Source organism: Lynx canadensis, chromosome A1 (genome assembly GCF_007474595.2).
Source record: "Lynx canadensis isolate LIC74 chromosome A1, mLynCan4.pri.v2, whole genome shotgun sequence".
Lineage (NCBI taxonomy): Eukaryota > Metazoa > Chordata > Mammalia > Carnivora > Felidae > Lynx > Lynx canadensis.
In genome coordinates this window covers 16,305,534-16,317,078 of record NC_044303.2, presented here as the reverse complement: position 1 = coordinate 16,317,078, position 11,545 = coordinate 16,305,534, and the positions used below count along the sequence as shown (strand labels likewise).

The window sequence follows — 11,545 nt, the reverse complement described above, 5'->3', positions numbered from 1 at the left end:
TGTGTGTGTGTTTTGCAATTCATTGTAAATCATTAAATTTCATTTATTGAATGTATTTAAAAATTTAATATATTTAAATTCCATCTGTCTTTCTCAATGTGAGGTCTTATATTTGTTTCAAACCCAAGAAACTAAAAGACGACAATACTGTTAATAGATCTTTTTCAGCGCCGACACTGATTCTTCTTACTCATTCCTTTGATAGTGTTGTTTGCCCCTCTTTATGGATGGAGAAACAGGTAACCGAATGTAATGTCTCATACCTAGTTCACATTTTGAACACAGTGTTCATTCACTAGAATGTGTCTTCCTTTCAGGGCAGTATCATGTCTTAACCCGTCCTTATGGAGTTTACATTTATGGCAATTATCTGGATTAAATGAAATAGATTTTAATAAATCTAATTTCTCATTATCTGTTCTCCTCTCCCCCAATTTCTCCAGTACCTTCTCTGTTGTTCACCAGTCTCTTCATTGTCACTGACATCCTGAGCTTTGGGAGGTAGTTATGCTCACCACTAAACCACCAACACACCCCATCCTGTGCTTTAAAAGCGAAAAGTCAAATGCTATTTACTATCTAATTCTTTTTGGTAATGTTTATTTATTTATTTTGAGAGATACAAAGAAAGAGGCAGAGAGAGAGAATCCCAGACAAGCTCTATGCTGTCAGCACAGAGCCTGATGCAGGGTTTGATTGCACGAACCTTGAGATGACCTGAGTCCAAATCAAGAGTCATTCGCTGTTAAGCCACCCAGGCCCCTCCACTATCTAATTATTTGATATCATCACTAACAAAATAGAGTAAATGCAATAAAATAAAATAAAAATATTCCATTCTCTAGGGTGATTTTTAATTTTGACTGAGTAACAATTCAGACAAAGTTCTGCAAAGTGTGTGTGTGTGTGTGTGTGTGTGTGTGTGTGTGTTTTCATATCTTCTTTTAACCTGTACTTTTGGTAAGTTACTTTGAAACATTAGTCTTAAGCAAAACAACTATTGGTGGCAAAGCTTGAATTCAGTTCTAAAAAGGAATGTTTATGTATTTTTCCAAGAGTCTGGAGTAAGAACAAAGTGAGCAAATAAACAAAGTGAGCATTGAAATGGAATATTAGTACCACTTATTATCATTATGAAGCATTTATGTTGTATTCCTGGTAAAATTACAATGTGAAAACCATTGACATTGATTCCACACACTCTTACTGATGCTAACATGGATTGGGAGGGAAGTGCTGGCATTTGGGATCAGAAAGTTATAATGAGATATGTAGGATTGTAATAATCTTGATTTATTGTAGTTCTATTTATGCTAGAATATTAAGTTGTCCTTGTTATCCCATAATATAAATTTATAAATTCTATCCCATGATTCTAGTGAGTTAAAACATCTCCAAATACTGGAGGACCTCCAAATACCAAGCTTGAAGCTTGATTATAATTTGCACACCTAAAAGTAATAGAGTTGAAAATTTTCCTCTGAAAAATTAACATTACCATTTAAAGAACTCACAATACCCCCTGTCTGAAATTGCAGAAATGAGTGTATATTATGCTGTGTAGTTGGTAATTATACATTTAAAACACCAAGGCTAATAAAATGTGAAATATTTGAGAAAAATATTCTGGCTTATGAGATTCTTACATTTGCTTCATCTATGAAAGGGCCTTAATAAGATACTAAACCTAATGTCAGAAAGGAACAAATTAGGAAATAAAAGTTGTGTGTATTATATGCTGAACCTCAATATTTGAGAAATTGTGATTAATAATCTGAAAATCAAAAAGTGAAACTTAACTACTTGATAACGGAAATTCCTATTAAATTGAGGTAGCATGCAAATGATGCATAATTTCCAAAATTGAAAACATTCCATTAAATGTAATCACATTTGCTCGTTCAATACATGTTTAATCTACCTTTAAAGTATTATTCAAATCAGGTTAATTTACTCATAAAATGATTAGGTCTAAAAAGATCAATTAAGATGACTATGCATATTCAGGTACCCAGAATCCTCCATTAATTTTAATTTAATAGTAAATGTATGTAAATAAACATGTAGGTTGAATATAAATGACATAGAATAATAAAATAGTTCAGATCATAAATATGAAATCAGGAGCTAATAGCAATAAAAAATTTTTAAAAACATAATAGATTTTTCTGCAAGTTTGTATCAGTAGGATAATACTAAATCAATATAATTGCTAATGACTTCGTTCTTGTTAATCTATCTTAAGATGATCTTTTATTTATTTAAAATAATTCCTTCATCTTCAACTGTATCTTTACTATAACTTCCAAATAATACATTATATAATGAAAATATTTCTGTCTTGTGGTTTATTGTTTCATGATATCAAGGTAATAGAATTAAGAAAATAGCATTTTCATAATAAACTTTCTCTACATGAACATTTCTAAATTCTTCGTTTGGGAAATTGCTCAGACTCACCTTGAGCATTAATGTTATCAATACACATTCATTCCCCTCAAGTGAATTCACTTACAAAGGGGATAAACAGTTATACTCATCAGGCTCAGTATGATATTTCATTGATATTGGTATCATCAATTCATATTAACTTTGATGTCAGTACTTAATGACATTAAGAATTGATACATTATAAGTGAAAAGCATTTTACTAAGGTAGTGATATTTCATAATTTCAATAGCATCTATATGTTTAGCAAAATCGAATAGTGAATGATACATTTGAATATCCCTGGTTCCTTTTTAGGACCTCAAAGATACAACCTTTAAGTTTCAGGGTTCTCTGTTAAAAACTGTATATATTTACGATAAATTTTGTAAATAATTTCCAAAAATTACAGGTACCTCCTCTGACAGATGCCACTTTTAAAGTAACTTTTCCAATTTTTTATCCCTTTTAGACTAGGACTTTGTAACTTGCATTTCTAGATAACTGAATAATTATTAAGCCTATTTGCATTGTTTAAGGAGAAAAAAATCGATTACAGAATGATGTTATAATTGTTGTTATTGGCATTATAGTTAGTTGTGAAGTGTGACACATACTGATTAAAAAGGGTATTAGCACTAATCCTTGTGTTTTTTGGGGTTCTGTTTGCACTTTCAGAGACAAGGAAATAGCATGGCATGAAACATGGCTCAGTTCTATTACAAAAGAAATGTGAATGCCCCCTACAGAGATCGCATCCCTCTAAGGATAGTCCGAGCGGAATCCGAACTCTCACCATCAGAAAAAGCCTACTTAAATGCTGTGGAAAAGGGAGATTATGCAAGTGTCAAGAAATCCCTGGAGGAAGCCGAAATTTATTTTAAAATCAATATTAATTGCATTGATCCTCTTGGAAGAACTGCTCTCCTCATTGCAATTGAAAATGAGAACTTGGAGCTCATCGAACTACTTTTAAGCTTTAATGTCTATGTTGGAGATGCTCTATTACACGCTATTAGGAAAGAAGTTGTTGGAGCTGTTGAGCTGTTACTGAATCACAAAAAGCCCAGTGGAGAAAAACAGGTATGTGCAAAAGCACCATTTTTAATATATTTTACTTGCAGAAGGTTTCTGTGGATGTTAAAATTCTCCCCAGATTTTAAGAATTACAAGAATTGAAGTCAGAACTATTGTGATAGACAATTACTGGTAGATACACACTTACTACCCACCAACAGTCACCAGCACCTGCACCCCCTGCTTGGCAAATCAGACCTCGAGTGAGAACAAAAGCAAAAGAAAATGGCCTGTGTTGGCTTCCCTTACACTAGAGACATTTCTATGTAATGCTCAGCCTAGAATGCTGTTGGGGCTCACTCTGTGTGTGTGGCTATTTTTCCTCTTTCATTTTTCAACATTCTAAAGCAACCGGCTGAATTCTTTTTGCTCTTTTCCTGTTTAATTTGTTTGCCTGTTCTGGGACTCTGCATCTTACTGCAAAAGTGAATTCTATCACTTAATTTTGATATTGTTCATTAGCAAACTCTAGTGGATTCTTTTAAATTGAGGCAAATTAAAAAAAAAAAAAGGATTGTTAGAAAATAACTAAACTCTGACTATAGGCTTAACTGTATTAAATTTACCAATGCCAAAGTGTAGCTATATCTTAGTGTCATCAGTAGAAAATAAACTAAAAAGGCACACAATTCTACATACAATTTGTGGGGTGTTTTTTCCCCCTATCTTCCTATTTTTTTGTTGTTTGGGTTTTGTTTTTGTTTGTTTGTTTGTTTGTTTGTTTGTTTTAACAGCTAAGGAAGTGAAGAAATCATGGACAGAAACAAGAAATCTGCTTTTTCTCTGTCTAGATTCTTCCCTTTGTGACTGCCCTGTATCCGAATTGTCTGTTTGATCCTTTTTCCTCTCACACTGAACTCTTCACTTCCCTGCATCAAGTCTAATAGACTAATTGCAAAGACATTGCACAAACTGTAGTGACTCAAAATGTGTCTTTTAAAGTAAAATCTTAAAACGTGTGTTATTACACTCTAGAGAGTTCTGCCGTATTGGATAATGCACAAGCTCTGCCAATGATAGACTGTTAGGAGATGTTACATTCTTTTAAAGCAAGTTCTGCTGTGGCTACTGTTATTTCTGCTCTCCTGGAGGGCTTTTATCAGGATGCTCGCCATTATTTGCAGAAAACTTCATGGCTGGAAAAAGGTCTCGCTGTGTTCTATGGTCCGTTTTTATGCATGCCCACCACTTCCCCTCGGCTGAACCTAAGCTTCATAAAGCCACACTCCACAAGGACAATACTTCTCGGCTTGTTGGGTTACTGGCTTTTTGTTGTCTGTTTCATATCCCATTGTTTGTATGTTCCCTTTCCATCATACTGCTAACATTTTACTGGTAGAAAATTCATTTGTTTCGTCTCTCCTTTCGTCTGTCCTTTCACCTGGACAGAAGTGGGCAGGTAATGGTAACACCTAAAGATATATGTTATATCCCAGGTTTTTACCACTAAGAGAGTGCAGGACACAACTAGGAGTGAGTAGAAGTCTGTTTTCATCTGTGCAAGTTCAGATGCTACTTCTTCAGTCACCCTGTGATTTTGAAATTCCTTCTGCAATCATAGCCTATCGTTTCTAATAACAATGGCCTTATATTGTACACCCTCTTGTTTTTGGTCTATATAGGCGACCATAAGAGAGGTGTCACGACGGTGGTCTGGATCTTTTTTTTTTTTAATGGTTTAACTTTTTTTTTTTTTTTTGGATCATTGTAAACTGCAACAAATCTATTGAACAAAATTGTCCTTAAATGCATTCTTTACATTTATTACTAAATAACCTTAGTGCTGTTTTTTAGAGAACACTGGCCATACATTTCAGTGTCTCTTTAGCAAATGACATTTGTTCTGGCCAGAGTAATTTGGTGTCTGGAGAAGATATCTGCTATTATGAGAGTGTTTGTTGGAAGATATTCAACTTCTGAGCTAAACTAGTCTCACAAGTAGGTCCTGGCTCCTTCCAGGCACTTGATCTGAACCCTGATTATTAACAAAAGGCAGTAAAGGTTTGCAGTGTGCCAGGAGTCAGAAATATCCCAGGCCATGTGTTTCTGGAAGATTTCTCTTGTATCTGTTTGCTGGCCAAGAATTTTCCTTTTCTATTTGTACATTCTAGAATTCCTCCTGGGTGAAGGCACTGAGAATAAACAAAAAAATTGTATCTTTTTGTTTGAACTTTGTAATTTTGAAAGAGCAAATCCAACCTACCCCTAGAGTTCCTGGTACATTGTACAATGAAAGTGAGGTTGTGAGAACATAAAATGTATACAATGTAGCACGCAAAAGATGTTGTCCAGGCTGGGGGGTTGGGGATAGTAAATCCCTTTAGAGCTTGGCTGTTTATCTGTGATTTACTTAGATACTGCATCTCTTAGGTACAGCCAACATCTTTTGGAATAACAGCCTCCATAAATCAGTGTGTTGTATGCAGCAAATATGTTCTTGACAGGAATCCTTTCTCTTATAAATTGCTTAGATGATTCTTATGATTTTTGTAAGCCATTTTGTTTATCATTATAATTTGTCTAATTTCTAGTCTCATGGTTATCCCCCTGAAGACTCTGGAACACATTGCCATTAATTCTGTTGAGGTCACTAAAGCCAAATGTTAATACTATTGAAAACAATAGTATCCAACTAGGCAAAAAAAAAAAAAAAAAAAGATAAATTTGTCCTAAAATGGGTCAAGAAAGAGGATATAATATAAAAATTATACAAATGTGATTATTAGAACACTTACTTAAGAACTTAAAATGTGACGGATGTGGATTAGGAAATATATTCTTCTTTTGTAAGTTTTTCACAGATTAATTTCTTTCTCTGGAAAAAGATGCAGTGTGTGATGGCGTCCTGAAGTCATAGGGGCCATGAGATTTTTAGATTAGTTTGTGTACATTCACCAGGGAACAATTTATAATTTGCATACGCCTACTCTGCCTCGTGTTGTTGTCCTGGGCGCTAGGGAGCAGACATTGTCCCTGTTCTTTGGAGTCTTAAGATCTAGTTGTGAAAAGAAACAGGAAAATATCACGGGGATATGAAAAAAAGATCATGACAATGGAAAAGATGAAGGAGGAATAAATCCTCAGGTAATGATGAATTCTACTGACTGGATTTGGTAACTACAAACTATTAGTGGGTAGAGGGCGTAAGGGGGCAGGAGAAGGGCCTGAAGAAGAAGGAGGAAGGGTGTTCAAGGATATATACCTGGGAAAAGTTAACAGCATTCACTGGGATAGAGACTATGGGACATAGTCTATGGAACCTGATTGGATATACTCGGTTTTTATTTTCTTGAAATTGACATCTAGGAGGCAATTTGAAATTCTGGACTTAAGAAAGTGGTCTAGGGTTGATACATAGATGATAGTGAGGACATTGAGACAAATAAAGTCATCTCTCTTCCTATCGCTCTGACATTGATTTTCTCTTCTTGCCTTTATAAATTGTTTAAATGCTTGTGGTTATTAGCCTGTTAAAAGATTGTCTCAATGCAGCATCTAATGAAGATGTTTCAGTTGTGCTAGATAAATAGATGGACACAGATCATTAAATATTTCCTTCCACATTTAATGTAGACCAACATTAACCACGGTATTGAGTTCTAATGTTTTGTTTTTATTTTATTATCACAAAGTATAAAGAGTAATACTTAATTTCTTTCATCTAGTAGACAGCATAGAGAATGTGTGGTTCTCTACACTAAGCAAGAAGATGGAACGTTATGTGTTCTCATGTAGACTGCTCCCTTGCTACAATTACTCTGATATTCTCTGGTAATTTTATTGGACTTTTCTTTAACCTTCTGAGTACCTTACTTCTCTGCAGGGAATAATTGAGAGTGACTTTTTAGCCCCGTTTTGAGCCAATTGATTGGTTACTTGACTTTTAATTATTTCTAGCAGACCTTTCTCTTTGACGTCATCCAAGGCCAGATTCAAGGCCACACTCAATTACACTTTCAACTGCTTCAGTAAACGTTTATCAGAAACAGAGCTTTCTCTTCCATTCTTCACTTACAAAGTGGTTCTCAGTATTCAGCATCATTAGAATCACTGCAAGGGTTTAATAAAACACAGACTGCTGGATCCCACCCCAAGAGTCTCTGATCCAGCAGGTCTGGAATGAGACCCTGGAACTTATATTTCCAACAAGTACTCAGGTGATAGTAATGCTGCTGGTCTGGAGACAGCACTGTAAGAACCACTGACTTAGAGGAAGTGGAAAGTTAGAAAATGCCTATGGTGGTATATCTATGTTAGGTATTGAACTCTACTGTGCCAAACTGGGTTTCAGGAGATTTAAATTAATGTCCTTAAATACTAATGATTATGTGATATTTAATATATGAGAGTCTCCCAGGTTCACTAATATGTTTATTATATTTTTCCCTCCTTTGGGAAAAAAAATTTTCCTAAATATTACTGGTTAGTTCAACAGTTAAGCCTGGAGTACTTCAGTTGAAGAAATTTGTTTTAGAGCTCTACTAAAAAGAATATCAGATTTTATAACTCTGGGAGATCTTGCAGATTATCTAACTCAATCACTTCATTTTACAAAAGAGGGAAAGACGTTCCCAGTATGTACCCATAGTACATACCCATGTGTACCTATGCCAGGTTCATAGCTGGCAATGAACTTTGAGATAGTCTGAATGATGATGGTGAAAATAAAAATAATAATTATAAAAACAGTAATAATGCTAGACAATATTCATCGAGCCTGTCACTATGCCCAGAACTGTGGTAAGAGTTTTGTATGAAGGTAGGTGCTATTGTTATCCCCCTTTATAGATGGAGAAATGAAGGAATAAAAAGGTAAAATTGACATGTTCCAGATCACAAAAGCAGGAAATATCAGTGCTGGAACTCAGGAGTCATGAAAGATAACTATATGCTTCCCAGTTATAGGCACTACAACAATTTGAATGGGAATCATTTACATCATTAATTATCCTAGTTTGGGATATGAGTTAGATAAATTCACAAGAGTCTCTAGATCTCTATACTCAGGCTGTGTCTCTATCTTGAATATTATAATATCATTTCTCATTTGGATGCTCAATAAATACTAAGGAATAACAAAGTCATTAGCAGCTATAAAGTGCTGGGAAGGAGCAGGGCTGAGGGATAGAGATGCTGACTTCCAGCCCCATTCACCACTCTCTAAGAGGACAGATCTCCCAGTCATTCCGCACATTGGTTTTCTTGGCTGTTAATTAGAATCATAGTATTTATTTACTAGCTTCTTAAAGTCTGGTGGTGTTCAAATTGCATAAAGGTATTTTATAAGGTAACATATAATAACAGCATAATATACGGTTATTACTGTATTATGCCATAATCTGCCTTCTTGTTAACAAGTATATATGTTAATGACACAACATATGCAGCGAAGATGAAATTAAGCATTAGCAATTTACCCTCTAGAGTGCATGACTTTTTTTTTTTCATTTGAAAAATGCAATCGTCGAAACCCTACTCAGAGAGAGCAAAGGAGAATTTAATTCAGTTCACTCTTTGACTTTCTACTTCAGTGCATGTAGAGGAACTTTTTAAAAATAGTTTCAGTAGATTTGCTAATACAACTTGTGACTTTAGAAACAGTGCCTATTATGCGATCTGAAAATCAGGGTCTGAAATAGGATATTGGCAGTAGTATGTTAATGCAAATATACATCCAACCCAAAATATGCCCCGCTGACTAAAAATAAAGAATAGTTTTCTCAGTTGATATCGGTACTAATAAGTATATCTCTGGCTACTGGGCAGAGAACTTTATTCTTAAAAGAAATCTAAAATTCTCAGATAGAAACCATTTGCTTTCTCCCTCAGGACTATAGATACCCTGAAAAGTTGACTTTGAACTCTTGCATTAATTTTGTTTTCCTCATTGGGCTTTAGAACAAGTAATTTGCCTTCTTGCAGTCCCATGAACTTCAGTTGATGCCTGATAAAGGAAGATGTACGCTAAGACACTCTATGCCCTAGTCTTCAGAGCTGCCCCTTACAGAATGAACACATTTACCTTCCTCGGTAGTTAACCAATTGAGGTTACCCTTTCTATTTGTTTTTATTACAGCTTGGATATTGACAGCAAGTGAACCTACATATAAACGTAACTGTAATCTTAGGAATGATCAAAATTCAGGGAGAGCAAGATTGAGAGGAAAAGTGGGCAAGAGAGAAATACAGTAAAGTATTAAAGACGTTCTCCCTCAAAAATACTTATTACCCTGTTGTGTGACATAGTAGATAAATCATCAATTATACTTTCTATTCTGATTTACACTGTCAACAGAAAGGTTGTCTACAATATTGTCTAAATCTACCATTAGAACGAAAAAGCTGAAATTTATCCCCTAATACGTAAAGTAGTAACGAATTTGAAGTCTTTTTATGATGTAAAGTAGTAGCCAATATAAAGTATTTTTATTAACAAGCACTTTGGAAGTCTAAAAATTAAATTGAGTCTTATTATTCCACAGCAGGGAGTTTGAAAGCTAATCTAACATGGAGCATAGATTGTGTTTAGTCAGCTGGCAAATGGCAATCATGAGAGATATGAATAATTCTGTCCCAAATGGAAGAATTTTTAAAAGACAGACTATGGTGTACTGTTAATATGACAATGTAGCATAAGCTAACTGGTCATTCTGACTCATAAAATAATGCACCATTTAACTTCCATAGTTACATTGACATTTTATTCTTCTCGAGGACCAGCCAATTATAAATAATCCCTTTGAGCCACATGCCCCTACTCTTCGCTTTCAGCATACCACGCTTACTATGAAAGTCAAATAATCATCATCATCATTAAATATGTTTGGAACCCACAAGAGTAAAGGGCTTTTAGCCTTTTTCTAAAAATCAAGTGGGGGGAAAAAAAACTCAAACAATTAAACAAAACTCCAAGCATTGAGACATTTCCGTTCCACCGTAAAGGGACACAAAATGGAGCCCTTATTCTCTGCTTTCGGACAGAGGAGTGAAATATAGTGAAGAGAATCAAGAGAGAGAAAGAGTTGGATATAAATCCTGTTTTATAATCTCAGGCAGATCCTTTAGGTTTTAGGGCCTTGACTTGCTCATACGTAAAAGGAGGATTATAGTCCTTACTCAGCAAGTAGTTGGAAACATTAGTTAACACACAGAAGTACCTAGCATTAAGAGAGCTCAGTAAGTCCCTCCACCTTGGTACCATTAGATCATTTTATGTTTATTACATTTAATTTAATTAAAAATATGTATGTTCATTGAAGAGACTACGTATTACCCAAAGCAAATGCATTGTGAAGGGTTAGTGCTGGTATGAAGAGTGAGTTTATGTTAAAATTAAGAGAGGACTGAGGGGCACCTGGGTGGCTCAGTCAGTTAAGCGTCTGACTTCGGCTCAGTTCATTGTCTTGTGGTTCATGGGTTCAAGCCCTGCACTGGGCTCTGTGCTGACAGCTCATGGCCTGGAGTCTGCTTCCAATTCTGCGTGTCCCTCACTCCCAACCCCTCTCCCACTCGTACTCTGTTTCTGTCCCTCAAAAAATTAACAAAAATAACATTTTAAAAATTCAGAACTTATTTAAAAAAATAAGAGAGATTGAAATGGATCTTTCAAATGTGAGTTTTGGTGAAAAGCTTTCTTTGGAGCCATTTTTATTAACCCCCCCCCCCTCAAATCCATTAAAAATGTTGTGATTAAATCTAAAAATAATAACATGATGTCTCAGTAAGTCATATATTCATTGACTTTAATTAATTATAGTGATTTGAAAAATTAATCACTAAGGAATAACAGTGAGTCATTTAACAATTATAATTAACCAAATAGATAAGGTGTCAATATAATTGGGAATTATAAAAAAAAATATGATTAGAACTTCTCATAGCTGTTTTAAAAATACCTCCTTTTCCAACCTACTATATATTTACTTATTCACTGGTAAGATGCAAGGTAAGTAAAATTTTATTGCTGTAATATCTGAAGTACAATAAAATGAGGATTTAAGTAGTGTGGAATTTTAAATGTTTAAGAACCAATTTTTCAAG

At 34.7% G+C, this 11,545-nt stretch overlaps 1 protein-coding gene across 1 annotated transcript in view; it reads left to right on the top strand.

The window, feature by feature from the left end:
• Positions 1-3,112: 3,112 nt before the first annotated feature.
• Positions 3,113-11,545, top strand: part of TRPC4 (transient receptor potential cation channel subfamily C member 4) — a 147,791-nt gene continuing 139,358 nt past the window's right edge. Inside the window, exon 1 of the mRNA XM_032594214.1 lies at positions 3,113-3,511. Coding sequence (XP_032450105.1) covers positions 3,134-3,511 — 378 coding nt within the window. The 5' untranslated portion in view covers positions 3,113-3,133. The remainder of the gene's footprint in view (positions 3,512-11,545) is intronic.